Genomic DNA, 18577 nt, shown 5'->3' with positions numbered 1-18577 from the left:
AGCTTATAGCTAGGGTACTGATTCTGTTCTCCTAGGTGTGTTGGTTGTTATGTCTGGGTGAATTCTGGTGTGTCGGCCAAGATGGTTTCTGGTGCTCCATAAAGTCGACATAACTATTTCAATTCATTGTCAGTAGATGAGATTTTCTGCCATTTTAGTAAGAGACCGAGAAGTGACTCACAAAGTAGATTATAAAATGTACAATGTAATTGTATTGTCCAATATATGTATACATGTTTCTGTCAACGTATTATGATATCTTAGTGTTTCTTTAATCAGAAGCTAGAAATTATTACACGGAATTTCATTGGCCTTGTTGTGTAGTAGGGATGATTTAGCCACTAGGCCAAGAGGCGTAAATTGTCTGGTTACCACAGTGGAGCCAAGTCCAATCAAGTCCACCTGATAAGATTTAAGGCAATGGATGTTTAAATAAATGTTTAACATGCTATCTATACATACAACAAACTATACACAGGAAGCCAACAATATATTATATATACACTCCAATGGTATTGTTGTATACCTTTTACACAGGACTATTGAAACAACTTTCTACTGTACATGGAGATACAAGATGCTCTTCTCTTGCCTATACTACTGTTTAATATTCTAAAAGTTCAAGATGTTTGTGGAGGCAAAACATTCAAGCACATATTGTTTCTCAGCAGCAATATATATATTCACATGTGATGTATGCTCAGTGACAAAAGTTAGACTATCATAGAAGAAACATGCTGTTGTGTGTTGTTCCTTCCTGTAGTGTTTTTTTTACACACAGTACTTGAGTGACAGAATCAACAGTTATTTGACTGTATGATTGCCATATTTGCTGTAAATATCCACCTTTTGTGGCAGACAATTTTGATCACTTGGGGAAGTATGTTAGTTGTGACAATGCTACTAATTGTAAAGACTGAATGTATGATCAGAATTTTACTGACAGGATTTGCTTAAAATTAGAGTTAATATAATCTTTGAAGTCAAATTTTCTTTGTCACAAAATTCACTTATTACTGTAAAAGTTTTCATCTTAGAGAGAATGACACAAAGTCATGAAAATTGATACAGTGAAAATAAGCTTGATAGAGAAATTATAATTGTCCATTTTGTGACTTTTATAGTAAATACAACCCTTTTGATTCATAAAACTGCATAAATATGAACCATGAAAGAAGTAAAAAGGAAGAAAACCTTTCACAGTAAAATATTGAATGAAAGGAAAAAGTGCATTAGATATTTGAAACAGCTGACATCGATTTCCATGTAGGCATGTGGAGGAAGCCATTGACAGCACTGTCAATGCACATATATGCAAAATGTTTGGTTGAAGTATACAGCCGAAAGAGTAGTAATATTTTCCCATTTACTATGTAATACTAGTCAACTGATATTCTGCACTGGTAACTATTCATGTAAATGAAACAGTCCATTTTAACACTTGTATTGGTGTGCAATGAATAAAAGATATTTGTTTATGTATTGGTTCAGTTGTCAATACTGTTTTTTAGCCAAAGATATGTTGAAAATGTCCAGCTTCCGTGGTCCATCCATCTGCAGTCCATACTTAAACTATTCTTTGTGCTATTTCTGGTGAAGAACATGGACAATATGAATCTTTCTCAAATTTCATGTTATGAAGGTTCCCATGGTAACAATATTGAGACTGGGGGGGGGGGGGGGAGTGGCCAACAGATGCCCATCCTAATCCATTTGACAATGAAAGCTTATAACAGCTATTTCTTGAGAGTTACAAGAAGGATTTTTCTAAACCTACTTCTTTAGGTTTTTACTTGGCCCTTAGTAGTGTCATTTCGATTTTGAGACAGCTCAGAAATCATAATGGCTGAAAGGCCGCCATTTTGGATTTTGAATATGAAAATGAATTGTGAAATAATATTTAGTGAGAAGTACTAAACATATTTTTCTCAGTTTTCCTATGTTCCCCTTGCTCCCTGGTAGTTTCCATTCTGTTATCAGTTATACAAAGGAAAATTTACTGACGTGGTTAACAAGTTCTTGATATAAAAAATAGCAGACTCTTTTTTTTTCTTTGTTATGTTCCACTGTAAATGAAGATTTTAAATTGTTGTTTTTCCCTGCTATACTGACGTTACCATATGATTCACCTCTCAATACAATATGGAATATAAGTAGAGGAAATGACAAATGATGTAACATTCTTGTTGATTATTTCTGATATATTATATGTCCCAGTGATATGGACAGCCTGTGAATCTCAGTTTATACAAGTGTCCGTTTGTCCAAGGGTTCTTTCACCATTTTTTATATGCGCTACTTCTGTGGAAGAAGTATGGTTTACAAGAATCTTTCTTACAATTTCGCTTGTAGGTTAAACTTTGTAACTAATTGTCAGTTTTCTGTTTACGACCGGTGTGGGAATATTACCCAAAATAAGGCCAACTTGAATTTTATCTTTAAACACTTAAAATTGTTATTCCCTCCCGACATAAAAAGGATAAAGAAAAGGATTTTTTTCCAAACTGTTTTTCGGGCTCCCTTTCGACCCTGTTTTGGTATAAATTTATTGTGTGAATGATCACAGAAGAAATATGGCAAAAAGCAGCCACCTGGGCTTTTGATGTGATCGTTAAATATTGCAATTGTTCTTTCCAATCTTTCAAATGTTGGTTCATTGGTAAAAGCCAGACAAACAATTAGCCAATAAATGGCCGTCTTTGTCAATTTGGTATCACTAATTCCAAACGGATTGGAAATATGGAATGGCAGACAGGTGTGCATATGACCGTTTCGAGGCATGAAGGTTTTTTGTTTTTTTTTTTTAACTTTTTCTAAAGATGCCCTGGATACATATGTCTCTTGTATGTCTTTAGTTTGTATATTTGTATGTGCATAAGGCGGCCATTTTGAATTTAGACTTCGTTATCGTTATTTGTTAGATAGTATTTCGGCCATTTTGAATTTAGACTTTGTTACCGTTATTTGTTAGATGGTAATTCGGCCATCTTGAATTTATACTTCTTTATCGTTATTTGTTAGATAGTATTTCGGCCATCTTGAATTTAGACTTCGTTATGTTATTTATTAGATTGTATTTCGGCCATCTTGAATTTAGACTTTGTTACCGTTATTTGTTAGATGGCAATTCGGCCATCATGAATTTATACTTCTTTATCGTTATTTATTAGATAGTATTTCGGCCATCTTGAATTTAGACTTTGTTACCGTTATTTGTTAGATGGTAATTCGGACATCTTGAATTTATACTTCTTTATCGTTATTTGATAGATAGCATTTCGGCCATCTTGAATTTAGACTTCGTTATGTTATTTATTAGATAGTATTTCGGCCATCTTGAATTTAGACTTTGTTACCATTATTTGTTAGATGCCACCTTGCTCATGTTTTGTACTCGAGCTTCCTTTGTTTAACTTGGTTACCCAACAGTTCAGTATTTATCTATTCATGTGACTAAATTGTTAATACTAGTACACACAAGAAAATAAAAAAAGAGAAATCAATATCAAATCGATGGCTTCCCGATCGGGTAAGAATTATAAAGGTTTTCAGGGCTGAGAAAATTAAACAAAATTGATTATTGATCTAATTTTCCACATTATTCGAAAATATGAAGCGATAAGGGACTTTTATTTTGGAAATGATAAGTAAACCAAACTCACTGTGGCCCACTCGCTTTGCCACATGTAACTGTATATACATTTTTGTACGTAACGCATGTGTTCGTCCGTGGACGGCCTGTCGGACGGCAGACGGGTCATTCATATCTAATGTTTTTAACTCTTTGTCGTCTTAAATGACATTAAATCAAAAATAAATAGTTGTTGCTGATATTGTACAACGATTAATACCTATGATTGGTAATAAGTACAGGAAGACTGAGAAAAACGTGAACTCAGTTCTGTGGTTTGACGACAGTTCAGTCTGTCGGAAACGAAAACTAGTATCCGACAGTAAGGGGGTTACGCTTGGAATCACGTATCTAAACCGACACACAGAGTACAGTAAAAATTCCCTTCCGAATCATGCTGTTACCAAGGAGTAAGAATCAAAAGCTTATGGAATTAAAAGACACCAGACCATCAAAAGACATGTAATTACCATATATTTGTGATATGTGAAAAGTTGTGGACATTTCGCAAGTCTGTTGGGATAACTCTGTGGACAGTTTTATCAATAGATATATCCCTAGTGAGGCTTTTGACATAACGTTCTCAATATTCGATTGATGATAGTGTAACGGGAGGCAGTAGCGAGAGGAAAGTTTGAACATATCTACCGTCTTAACTTACCCGTGTAACGAAACAACTGTGTCCCACTAGTACAGAGGGTAGGAACAAAAAACGTTATCTGTGAACACTAAAGTCTACCGAGATGGAACACACCCAGGTGATAAACTTTGTGAAATATGGTCGGGCATGACCATGAATGATATCATGTTTTGTGTTAAACTCGACGATTCTGATAATCCTGCATTTCCAGTAATCAATATCATTAATTGATTTTAAGAATTAATTAAGGACCTAACTGTGAGATGGCGACAACCTACTCTCTGTTGTAGTAAGTAAATATTTATTGTACTTTAATGGTTCGGCAACATATTTTGCCATATCTATACCATTCAATTTTATTCTAACGCTCCAAATTGCTAGCAGAAATAAATTCAAGTTCTACAACCAAAAGATATTTTAAAAACTCCATAATACTGCAAGCTATGATTTGCACAGAATATGAAAATAAAAATGTAGATAACTAATCCTTACAAGGAAAGCACTTTAGGCAAACACAGGAGGTCTACGTTAAATGAAGCCTCCAAGTCTTCGTCTAGATGTAGTGTTACTTATTCGGACACGCCTCCAGGAGTCGTTGGCGATATTGCTGTGTCATTCATTGACAGTATAACTGACGTAATCGCTATCAGAAACAGTGCGGATCATACGGGGGTAGATACAGGCCTTATATAACTCTTTCTGCTTGATGAATGGGCATGATGTCCTAACGAATAACCTTTTCTTCGTTTTTAATATCTTCAGGCTCTCTTTTCTTTTACATATATGGGACTTTTGAATCATTCAGTAATCTACAGTAGGGTCATGAGACTTGGTCAGTGGGATGCTGATATCAAAAGGTAGTAGGTTTGCTCTACTGATTGGCCTTAGTTTTGTTTTAAGTCTCTTGCAAGTTCCTTTCCTCTGAAGGAATATTATTCCTGGGTAATATATTAAGCTTGCTCGATACTTGTATCTCATTTTGATGTTTGAAGTGAGTAAGATAACATTCCAACAAAGGTCAAATGAAACCACTGATTGTTTAGCCAGCGGTATTATTGTTTTCACTTAGAGAATTAAACGTTTTATTTAAAGTAATTCTGAAACTTTTAAAACATTAGAAGATATAAAGATCCAAAGTTTATTCCACCTTTACAATCCTATAATGAAGACAGTTGGCACTGTTCGTACGACCTACCGGCTTAGCAAATGAAGATTTTTGTCCGTCATATTTCTCCGGTACCGAAGAGAAAATCTCCAAACAGCTCAAAACAACTACACAGAACAGGATATGTATCGCTTGTTCTGATGTTTTTATTTCCCCTAATTTTCACTCTAGTTATAACAAAAGAAATGATAATCAAACGACATAATCTTTCATCTTGTTTTCATGACATAGTTCTAAATCTGTCCAAGATAACGTCACGAAATTTCTTGTACTTTCAGGAAATATCGGCTTCGAATTTTGAGCTTTTGCATCAAAATCGTTCTGGGAGGGCGACTGATCTGAATGACAAAAGTCTTGCGAAAAGTTACTTTAAGTGTCATCATAAACAACAAAATAACAATACACATTGTCACTTTCTTTATTTGGCACTATACAAGGCACGCAATCCAATCTTTACCAAAGGTGTCATTTTAAAGACCACGATCCTAGGTTAGAACAAAAACCATCCAGAAAACGTTGATTTTGTCTCGCTTTGGCTTATGATACTTCCCGACGAGCCGGTAGCCATGCGAACGAATACATGATCTCCATTTTCAACAGCCACTACGACAATACCAGTTGCGCTTCCCCAGTTATTTGAATCTGCGTCCGAATCTATTGCCCCAACAGGCGATCCGTTAATTAACAAGCTGGTATGGATATCATAGGTACCATCGTTATTCTTTGCTGAAGTAATGGACCACGTGAAGACGTAGACACCGCCTCGTGGAACGATAAAGATACCGTCTGCACCGTTGTACCCGTTACCTTCATTCAACAACACGTGACCAAATACCAGTGTCTCATGTTGGTGGACGCTTACACTATTCGTCATGGATGCACTGAAGGCGACGTCTGCAAATAACAAGGTATCGCAAACGATACAATTCCCCTCACTCCCAAGTTGCTAGGGCGATGACAAAGATTTCCTATAAATAGTAACCGTGACCTTAATACTGACCCTAGCACAATGAAACACAAACTCTTCCAAAGCAATACGATACTCGCCCGATATGTATAGCTTGATCAAAATCTGTTGAGGACAAAAAGTGAACGTACGGACGTACGAACAGAACGCTATATCCCCTCCGTGGTCGCCGCAAGGGGATAATGGACGTACGAACAGAACGCTATATTCCCTCCGTGGTCGCCGCAAGGGGATAATGGACGTACGAACAGAACGCTATATCCCCTCCGTGGTCGCCGCAAGGGGATAATAATATGAAAAGTAAGAAACATTGAGATGAATGCTTGTTTCGTAACCATTGTGACTTTTGCTCGCAACTGATACGGTTTTTTTTATTTAATTTTCAATTGATGATTCAATTTAATTGGATTTGATTTGTTTTTGTTCTATAAGCAATTTGGTGAGAAATACACACTTGTGTTGGTCGATTGTCTCTTGTCTATCCTCGCTCCTGTATAATCTTCAGTGAAGAAAGTTTTTGTGTTAGCATTCTTGACGTTTCCAGCCTGATGTCGATTTGGAGGGAAATGCGACAACGGTTGTAGATGATCCGTAACAGTTGTAGCAGGAAGATCTTGACGGTGTCGGAATTCAATATCGGTTTTGTTATCCTGCAATCTATTTTCTAGTCTTTCTATACGCTCTGCTTTTTCTGCTACTGCTGCCTGCAGTTGTCGAATGGATTCTTCCTGTCGCTCCAGTCTGTCCATCAGGGAAACATAGTCAAGCGCTGAGTCATCTGGAGATGAATGTCTATGAAATATAACACGTGTTAGTAAAATTTGATTAGAAGCATTTGTGCTGGTATTTAGTTAAGAGACACTAATCCTTGGAGTATCTAACTTTTATTTCCAACTATTTCTCCGTATCTCTGTTTAAACCCTTCCGTTGTGAATAATATGCCCTTGTTTCTAACCAATTTTTAATTTCATTTACAATTTTACTGACTAGTGATGTTAGCGACAACAGGACCACTAGACATACTGACGAGCATCAAACACCCCGAACTCTATATCGCACAAGGAATACAATATTTCACAATGTGATCAGTATGCCGTCTGAAAAACTCCACCATAATCCTCATCAACCTGCTTCTCCCGAAACCTTGTGTTAGGAGTTTATCTGTCAGTCGCTGACATCTTGCCGCAAAATTATAATATTGATACATTTGTAGCAAGCCATTGAGCATCATAGGTTGGGGACGCAGGTATGTTGCTATCCAGATATGAAAATTTACAACAGGGAAATTAAAGCCACCACGCTTATCATATAACTTATTTATATCTATATACTATATTTAAAGTATACAGAGTGGAAAATACAAATATTCTTATAGAAGAAGTGTTTTTGTAGAGGATTTGTCAAAAGCTCTTTTAGAGTTTGATATTTATAAAATAAATGTAAGAAGGTTTGATAAAAGTTTGGTGCAAGCAGACGAGCCAGCATTAAAACGTTGTTTATATAGATTTTTTATGAAGTTCAGGAATACAATAGAAACGAGGGAGGTCCACAATTCAATAGGCATTCTTAATAATTGAAATACTGAAGCATGATTGCCCAGTTTTCGGAAAGATTGGATAATGGTGAAGTAGGGCTTCCTCCAAGCCTGATTCTTTCTGTATTCAGAAAATGTAATGATGTCTACAGACAAGGATACAGTTTTTGGGTACCTTTCCTCTGGGTACAATAACAAACCTAACATGTAAAACGTGAAGTGTTCATTTAACATTAAGATTGAAGGGACTTTATTTCGTTTGATTAAAAAAATTGCTAATTCTTTTAAAAAGATAGACCTAATTAAATTATTCCATTCAGAATGTGGATCAAACGCAGTATGCTCTCGTTTCACTTGCTCTCTGGTTTTCAACGGAATCGAATCTATATATAATTAATAAAAGGGGTTATTCACGATATTTGGGAAATCGTGAAAAGCTCTCGTAGCTTAGCGTTGTAGATAATGTTTATATCTCAAGCTTCTATGTGCTCAGTTGAACCATACATGTAGTTGTAAGAGGAGGCAGAGAACATAAACATGGTCAGCTACATTCAGTTATAGCAGTGTATTTTTGTAATTAAAAAAGTTGGACGCAATGGGCTTGGAGTGACTGTAGGAAAAACAAGGACATTTCTGTACGTGAAGTATGGTTGGATGTTAGCTTTGCCAGATTTCAGAGCAACGACATTCTGATAATTGTGTTCTCAAAACATGTAATGACAATATGGCAACCATTTTTGATATCTTACTTTTTTCTCATTTATCTCAACTGGTTCATTTCTCTCTCAAATATAAGTGACACATACATACAACATATGGTTGTATTCTAAAACATTTATTGACCTATTTTAAATTTACAAATCATGATTATTACAGTCTTTTTGTACTTACCGTTTGTCATCTGCTTGATATATCTGATCAGCGTGAGCACGTGCTGCAATGACGAAAAGGGTTAATGCATGTGTTTTGAGAAATATCGAGATCGGCGAGTGTTGGACCGTTTTAATTTTCCTCTGTGACATAGCTTCTTTTATATTCAGTTACTTATAATCTTGTATCTTATATATGCATGTCACATACAAAGATAAGATAAAAAAAAAAGGATTGCAACGAATTTCTTATCATTATTTTATCTTATATCTTGTTTGGTATTCTTTTTAATCGTGGCCGAATTGACTACAGTACATTGTTACTATCTGGTACATGTTTTGGTCGGCAATCTGTTTACCATTTCGTCACACTATTTTCGCCCTTAGTGTGAAAAAGGTTGGTCGATTCCTTACCTCGTATCTACTTACGCCAATGCTAAGACGCTCCACACTGGTCATTTGTTTGATGCATATGACCGTGTCGTCACCAAGCATCACGTTTAAATTTTCTATTGGCTGTGTTCTAAGAACTGTGTAGTATCTAATTAGAAATACAAACACATTGTAACAACTAGCTCATAAGAAAATAATAAAAAGACAGACACAAATAAAAGAACTTTGAATATTCGTAACTGAAGCATATTATTAATTATAAACTGGGAATCGGTGTTTAGATCCGACAAGGAGAACACAGTACACACTTAGGGGTAGAATATCCTTATTTACTAGGTCAGTTCCCCCTTATCGAAAACTTTTAGCCAGTAGTTCGAATACATCCCGTTAAAAAAAAACTTGTCCATTTTAGAAGGAGCGAATTGGCTACAGACTGTTACGGGAAATGAATCTGTGTCGGTGTAGCATGGTTATTATTGACAGAAGATAAAAAACGAAGCTAAACGATTCTTAAAAAAAAAAAAACCAAAAATGTAGCATCTGAAATTATTCTTAATTATCACATGTAGGGTTGTTTATTTTTCTTGTTTATTTTCCTTACCAGAAAACTCAGTCACAGAAATACATTTGATTGTCTCCCTTTTGCTACATTTGAATTGCTATTCCAACAAGTCAGAACTTATAATTCTGTCCCCGGAATCATAAGAAAACACGGACAGGCATCTCCCGTAAATGTCACTGTATAATTTCGACAATAGTTTATACAGTATATACCTAGAACTAATTATACAGCGGAAACAGGGGACTCAACACAGTGACGTCCACAAACAAGAATACAACCTAGAGATTGTATCTGAAATACCGTAAACAATATTAAAATTACAGGAAAAATGAAATATAAATGTTCGATTTAGTTTATTATCATAATAAGTTAAAAAGAAACCAACAAAGCAGACCTGTTAGGACAAGGAGAGATATTTATGACAGATAAAAAGCAGTGCGTCGGCGTTTCTATTTCATTCTGTTGTAAAAGTATCGTAATTATCTGCTATATGTTAAAACCCTAACTGACGTCAGCGTTTTCTCTTTCAGATGTTGATTATATCTCAAAACAAAAACAATTTAAACAACCATTTATAGATAGAGATATATTAGTATGGCTTGTTAGTGTACTTTACACATACTGGAAGTTGTATATAGGAAAAGAACGGCTTTCATATCCAAAAAATCTTCATGCTAGTTTAATCAAAGTCATTTTACCGACAGACACTAAGAGACGATAATGACGCAGGATTGTTATCGGCAGTTAATCTATGATTGAAGTGACCTGTCCGGCTGGTTAGAAAACCATATCGACCAGTCCTCTCCCGTAAAAGGTTATCGCGTGGGAGTATCCCGTGTTACTGCACTGCTCCAAGGTTTTCATACCGTTCGCTATGACAGACATTCATCCTAATATTACAAAGAATCTGTAAGTTACTTCCTGGGACGAGACACATGTTACTAATTAGCCAGGAAATCATTTTCTCATTATGACGTTGATATTCATTTTCATTCTTATATAATCAAATTTTGATCTAATTAAAAAGATTTTGTAGAAGTATATGAAAATACGTAAGATTAAACAAAGTAGAGACAAATATTGAATTAAACTGCATAAAACAACTGTTTCATCCTTCCAGGACTCATCAGTGATGCTATGTCCGGACCGCTCCTACAATCGTACTTAATAGACGCAGACATTATTCACAGGTGTTGAACAAATCAGACACTGCACATTGTTTAATCGAATAAAACTTACAGCGTACAATTCTGTTTAAATTGATGTTGGCTGATGTTAGTAAATGGTTAAAAACTAGACTAGAATTTGAACAAATGATATTAAACGTTTGCTAGAAGAAGAATTATGTATGAGGAGATAATAGCTTATTAATGTGGGCGAATAACTGGGGTATACATGATTCTGCAGGTAGACCTATTAAATTGCTAGCTTTAGATCTTTTAGATGTCAAATGTTATCGTGAAATAAGCATAACAATCAAAATTTATAAACAAATTGGATATACATGTAGCATGTAAATTTCCTCTTATAGTCAGGATGACTCGGACTGGTGTATAAAGGTTTAAAACATTTATCATCGGGATATTGTATATACAATGTATAGTGCAATGTAACACGGGTGGTCTTGTGTTTATCCCGTCACAATAAATATTTGCGATAATTTACACGACACTGCAGCCAGTCGCTATCTACCCGGTGTCAGTTTCGCCGAAGTCAAATGTACAAACACGTATATAGACTTTTAAGTATGTTTTTGTTAACTCTCACGCTCTAAGGACGACTTGTGTATTTTTTTTAAACATGATAGATTAAAGACCACCCCATTTAGTCATACCTGTGATGATATTATTAAATAGTTAGTGTTGAAAACTGCGAGTAGTCCGTTAACGATGTAAGTGCAAGCGAGAAATTTCTCGCGATCGTCCCTCGACGACCGCGGTAGAAATATTATGGAGTAGGAGGGAGTGTTGGGTTTCTGGTAGTGATATTTGTTAAGTGGGATGGCGATGGGAGCATAATTACAAGTTATTTGCGATAAAATGAAATAAAATATTATCTCGTTAGGAAATATTTAATATAAGTTACTGAGAAGTGTGAAATCATTTATTTAGGAGTGTGAGAATATATTGTTCTGTGTGTGATCATTTACTGAGGAGAGTGAGATCATCTACACTGGAGTGTGAGATAATTATTGAGAAGTTTGATATTATCTAGAGAGGAGTTCGACATTATCTACTGGAGAATGTTAAATCATCTATTGGGGAGTGAGACATCATCTATTGGGGAGTGAGACATCATCTATTGGGGAGTGGGACATCATCTATCGGGGAGTGTGACATCATCTATTGGGGAGTGTGACATCATCTATCGGGGAGTGTGACATCATCTATTGGGGAGTGTGACATCATCTATCGGGGAGTGTGACATCATCTATTGGGGAGTGTGACATCATCTATCGGGGAGTGTGACATCATCTATCGGGGAGTGTGACATCATCTATCGGGGAGTGTAACATCATCTATTGGGGAGTGTGACATCATCTATTGGGGAGTGTGACATCATCTATTGGGGAGTGGGACATCATCTATTGGGGAGTGGGACATCATCTATTGGGGAGTGTGACATCATCTATTGGGGAGTGGGACATCATCTATCGGGGAGTGTGACATCATCTATTGGGGAGTGTGACATCATCTATCGGGGAGTGTGACATCATCTATCGGGGAGTGTAACATCATCTATTGGGGAGTGTGACATCATCTATTGGGGAGTGGGACATCATCTATTGGGGAGTGTGACATCATCTATTGGGGAGTGGGACATCATCTATCGGGGAGTGTGACATCATCTATTGGGGAGTGTGACATCATCTATCGGGGAGTGTGACATCATCTATCGGGGAGTGTGACATCATCTATCGGGGAGTGGGACATCATCTATCGGGGAGTGTGACATCATCTATCGGGGAGTGTGACATCATCTATCGGGGAGTGTGACATCATCTATCGGGGAGTGTGACATCATCTATTGGGGAGTGGGACATCATCTATCGGGGAGTGTGACATCATCTATTGGGGAGTGTGACATCATCTATCGGGGAGTGTGACATCATCTATCGGGGAGTGTGACATCATCTATCGGGGAGTGGGACATCATCTATCGGGGAGTGTGACATCATCTATCGGGGAGTGTGACATCATCTAATGGGGAGTGTGACATCATCTATCGGGGAGTGTGACATCATCTATCGGGGAGTGTGACATCATCTATTGGGGAGTGGGACATCATCTATCGGGGAGTGTGACATCATCTACCTAGGAGTATCAGAGGAGTGTGAGATAATCTACCGAAGAGAATGAGATTATGTACCCATGGCGTGAGAGAACATCTACTGATGGGCGAGGGATCATTTACTGATAGTTTGAGATAACATACTGAGGAGTGTGAGATCATCTGCTGACGAGTGTAAGACCATGCACTGAGAATTGTGAAATAACCTACTTAGGAGTGTGAGACTATCTTCTGACGAGTGTGAGATCACCTACTTAGGAGTGTAAAATTATCTTCTGACGAGTGTGAGATCACCTACTTAGGAGTGTAAAATTATCTTCTGACGAGTGTGAGATCACCTACTGATATGTGTCAACTTAACTACGGAGGAGTGTGAGATCATTTAATATGCAGTATGTGATTATCTACTTTGAAGAGTGAGATCATCTACAGAGGAGTGCAAGTCCATCTACTGAAGATAATAAGATTATCTACTGAGAAGATTGAGATAACATATTGAGGAGTTTGTGATCATCTATTGACGATTGAAAGACCACGTACTGAGGATTGTGAGATCATCTACTAAGGAGTTTGACATGATCTACTGAGAAGTGTGATATTATATGATGAAGAGTGTGGGAACATTTACTGTGCAGTATGTGATCATCTACTGTTAAGAGAGAGAACATCTATTAGGACGTGTGTGATAATCTATTAGGGAGTATTAAATCATCTGCCCAGAGGTTGGTGACAATCTACTAAGGCTTGTGTGATAATCAACTATGGATTGTGAGATCCTCTATAAGGGAGTGTGAGATCACCTTGTGTGGAGTGTAAGACAATTTACTAAGGAGTATAACATTATTTGGGTGTGTGTGTGTGAATTAATTTACTGAGGAGTGTTAAATAATCTACTTAGGAGAGTTAGGTTATCTACTGGCGAGTGTAAGGTCATCTACTGACAATTGTACACTTTACTACGGAGGAGAGTGAGACCATCTGTTGTGGAGTGTGTGATCATCTAATGTGCCGTGTTTTGTTAATATACAGACGAGTGTGAGATCATGTACTGATAACTGTTACATCAGTGGAGACGTAGGCAAAACAATTGAATACATCGTTAATTACCGTTTGGTATACCCACACTGAAGATATATTAAATGAAGAGTTGTTGTAACATATACTTGATATCTATTTAATGAAGAGGTGTTGTCCAACTTACTGAATATCTATTAAATAAAGACGAGTTTTCCCACATACTGAAGATCTATTAAATGAAGAGGTGTTGTCCAACTTACTGAATATCTATTAAATGAAGAGGTGTTGTCCAACTTACTGAATATCTATTAAATGAAGAGGTGTTGTCCAACTTACTGAATATCTATTAAATGAAGACGAGATTTCCCACTTACTCGATATCTATTAAATGAAGACGAGTTTTCCCACATACTGGATATCTATTAAATGAAGACTTGTTTTCCCACATACTGAATATCTATTACATGAAGACGAGTTTACCCACATACTGGATATCTATTAACTGAAGACGAGTTTTCCCACATACTGAATATCTATTAAATGAAGAGGTGTTGTCCAACTTACTGAATATCTATTAAATGAAGAGGTGTTGTCCAACTTACTGAATATCTATTAAATGAAGAGGTGTTGTCCAACTTACTGAATATCTATTAAATGAAGACGAGATTTCCCACTTACTCGATATCTATTAAATGAAGACGAGTTTTCCCACATACTGGATATCTATTAAATGAAGACGTGTTTTCCCACATACTGAATATCTATTACATGAAGACGAGTTTACCCACATACTGGATATCTATTAAATGAAGACGAGTTTTCCCACATACTGAATATCTATTAAATGAAGACGAGTTTTCCCACATACTGGATATCTATTAAATGAAGACGAGTTTTCCCACATACTGGATATCTATTAAATGAAGACGAGTTTTCCCACATACTGAATATCTATTAAATGAAGACGAGTTTTCCCACATACTGGATATCTATTAAATGAAGACGAGTTTTCCCACATACTGAATATCTATTAAATAAAGACGTGTTTTCCCACATACTGAAGATCTATTAAATGAAAACAAGTTTTCCCACATACTGGATATCTATTAAATGAAGACGAGATTTCCCACTTACTCGATATCTATTAAATGAAGACGAGTTTTCCCACATACTGGATATCTATTAAATGAAGACGTGTTTTCCCACATACTGAATATCTATTACATGAAGACGAGTTTACCCACATACTGGATATCTATTAAATGAAGACGAGTTTTCCCACATACTGAATATCTATTAAATGAAGAGGTGTTGTCCAACTTACTGAATATCTATTAAATGAAGACCAACTTACTGAATATCTATTAAATGATTTCCCACTTACTCGATATCTATTAAATGAAGACTAGTTTTCCCACATACTGGATATCTATTAAATGAAGACGTGTTTTCCCACATACTGAATATCTATTACATGAAGACGAGTTTACCCACATACTGGATATCTATTAAATGAAGACGAGTTTTCCCACATACTGAATATCTATTAAATGAAGACGAGTTTTCCCACATACTGGATATCTATTAAATGAAGACGAGTTTTCCCACATACTGGATATCTATTAAATGAAGACGAGTTTTCCCACATACTGAATATCTATTAAATGAAGACGAGTTTTCCCACATACTGGATATCTATTAAATGAAGACGAGTTTTCCCACATACCGAATATCTATTAAATAAAGACGTGTTTTCCCACATACTGAAGATCTATTAAATGAAAACAAGTTTTCCCACATACTGGATATCTATTAAATGAAGACGAGTTTTCCCACTTACTCGATATCTATTCAATGAAGACGAGTTTTCCCACATACTGAATATCTATTAAATGAAGACGAGTTTTCCCACATACTGGATATCTATTAAAAGAAGACGAGTTTTCCCACATACTGAATATCTATTAAATGAAGACGAGTTTTCCCACATACTGAATATCTATTAAATGAAGACGAGTTTTCCCACATACTGAATATCTATTAAATGAAGACGAGTTTTCCCACATACTGAATATCTATTAAATGAAGACGAGTTTTCCCATATACTGGATATCTATTAAATGAAGACGAGTTTTCCCACATACTGAATATCTATTAAATGAAGACGAGTTTTCCCACATACTGGATATCTATTAAATGAAGACGAGTTTTCCCACATACTGGATATCTATTAAATGAAGACGAGTTTTCCCACATACTGGATATCTATTAAATGAAGACGAGTTTTCCCACATACTGAATATCTATTAAATGAAGACGAGTTTTCCCACATACTGGATATCTATTAAATGAAGACGAGTTTTCCCACATACTGAATATCTATTAAATAAAGACGTGTTTTCCCACATACTGAAGATCTATTAAATGAAAACAAGTTTTCCCACATACTGGATATCTATTAAATGAAGACGAGTTTTCCCACTTACTCGATATCTATTCAATGAAGACGAGTTTTCCCACATACTCGATATCTATTAAATGAAGACGAGTTTTCCCACATACTGAATATCTATTAAATGAAGACGAGTTTTCCCACATACTGGATATCTATTAAAAGAAGACGAGTTTTCCCACATACTGGATATCTATTAAATGAAGACGTGTTTTCCCACATACTGAATATCTATTACATGAAGACGAGTTTACCCACATACTGGATATCTATTAAATGAAGACGAGTTTTCCCACATACTGAATATCTATTAAATGAAGAGGTGTTGTCCAACTTACTGAATATCTATTAAATGAAGAGGTGTTGTCCAACTTACTGAATATCTATTAAATGAAGACGAGATTTCCCACTTACTCGATATCTATTAAATGAAGACTAGTTTTCCCACATACTGGCTATCTATTAAATGAAGACGTGTTTTCCCACATACTGAATATCTATTACATGAAGACGAGTTTACCCACATACTGGATATCTATTAAATGAAGACGAGTTTTCCCACATACTGAATATCTATTAAATGAAGACGAGTTTTCCCACATACTGGATATCTATTAAATGAAGACGAGTTTTCCCACATACTGGATATCTATTAAATGAAGACGAGTTTTCCCACATACTGAATATCTATTAAATGAAGACGAGTTTTCCCACATACTGGATATCTATTAAATGAAGACGAGTTTTCCCACATACTGAATATCTATTAAATAAAGACGTGTTTTCCCACATACTGAAGATCTATTAAATGAAAACAAGTTTTCCCACATACTGGATATCTATTAAATGAAGAGTTGTTGTAACATATACTTGATATCTATTTAATGAAGAGGTGTTGTCCAACTTACTGAATATCTATTAAATAAAGACGAGTTTTCCCACATACTGAAGATCTATTAAATGAAGAGGTGTTGTCCAACTTACTGAATATCTATTAAATGAAGAGGTGTTGTCCAACTTACTGAATATCTATTAAATGAAGAGGTGTTGTCCAACTTACTGAATATCTATTAAATGAAGACGAGTTTTCCCACATACTGGATATCTATTAAATGAAGACTTGTTTTCCCACATACTGAATATCTATTACATGAAGACGAGTTTACCCACATACTGGATATCTATTAAATGAAGACGAGTTTTCCCACATACTGAATATCTATTAAATGAAGAGGTGTTGTCCAACTTACTGAATATCTATTAAATGAAGAGGTGTTGTCCAACTTACTGAATATCTATTAAATGAAGAGGTGTGTCCAACTTACTGAATATCTATTAAATGAAGACGAGATTTCCCACTTACTCGATATCTATTAAATGAAGACGAGTTTTCCCACATACTGGATATCTATTAAATGAAGACGTGTTTTCCCACATACTGAATATCTATTACATGAAGACGAGTTTACCCACATACTGGATATCTATTAAATGAAGACGAGTTTTCCCACATACTGAATATCTATTAAATGAAGACGAGTTTTCCCACATACTGGATATCTATTAAATGAAGACGAGTTTTCCCACATACTGGATATCTATTAAATGAAGACGAGTTTTCCCACATACTGAATATCTATTAAATGAAGACGAGTTTTCCCACATACTGGATATCTATTAAATGAAGACGAGTTTTCCCACATACTGAATATCTATTAAATAAAGACGTGTTTTCCCACATACTGAAGATCTATTAAATGAAAACAAGTTTTCCCACATACTGGATATCTATTAAATGAAGACGAGATTTCCCACTTACTCGATATCTATTAAATGAAGACGAGTTTTCCCACATACTGGATATCTATTAAATGAAGACGTGTTTTCCCACATACTGAATATCTATTACATGAAGACGAGTTTACCCACATACTGGATATCTATTAAATGAAGACGAGTTTTCCCACATACTGAATATCTATTAAATGAAGAGGTGTTGTCCAACTTACTGAATATCTATTAAATGAAGAGGTGTTGTCCAACTTACTGAATATCT

The 18577-nt window shown here is 35.7% G+C and overlaps 1 protein-coding gene across 1 annotated transcript; it reads right to left on the bottom strand.

Annotated features, from left to right (window-relative positions):
• Positions 1–5926: 5926 nt before the first annotated feature.
• On the bottom strand, positions 5927–8959 carry LOC132554276 (uncharacterized). The gene is made up of 3 exons (XM_060218586.1): positions 8829–8959; positions 6858–7195; positions 5927–6330 (listed from the first exon to the last, which is right to left on the bottom strand). The coding sequence occupies exons 1-3, from the start codon at positions 8957–8959 to the stop codon at positions 5927–5929; spliced, it is 873 nt and encodes a 290-aa protein (XP_060074569.1).
• Positions 8960–18577: the final 9618 nt, after the last annotated feature.

Source organism: Ylistrum balloti, unplaced genomic scaffold (genome assembly GCF_031769215.1).
Source record: "Ylistrum balloti isolate Yb309-2 unplaced genomic scaffold, AGI_CSIRO_Ybal_v1 Utg369640, whole genome shotgun sequence".
NCBI lineage: Eukaryota > Metazoa > Mollusca > Bivalvia > Pectinida > Pectinidae > Ylistrum > Ylistrum balloti.
Note: the sequence above shows the minus strand (reverse complement) of the source record. Positions and strands in the feature narration are given on the sequence as shown.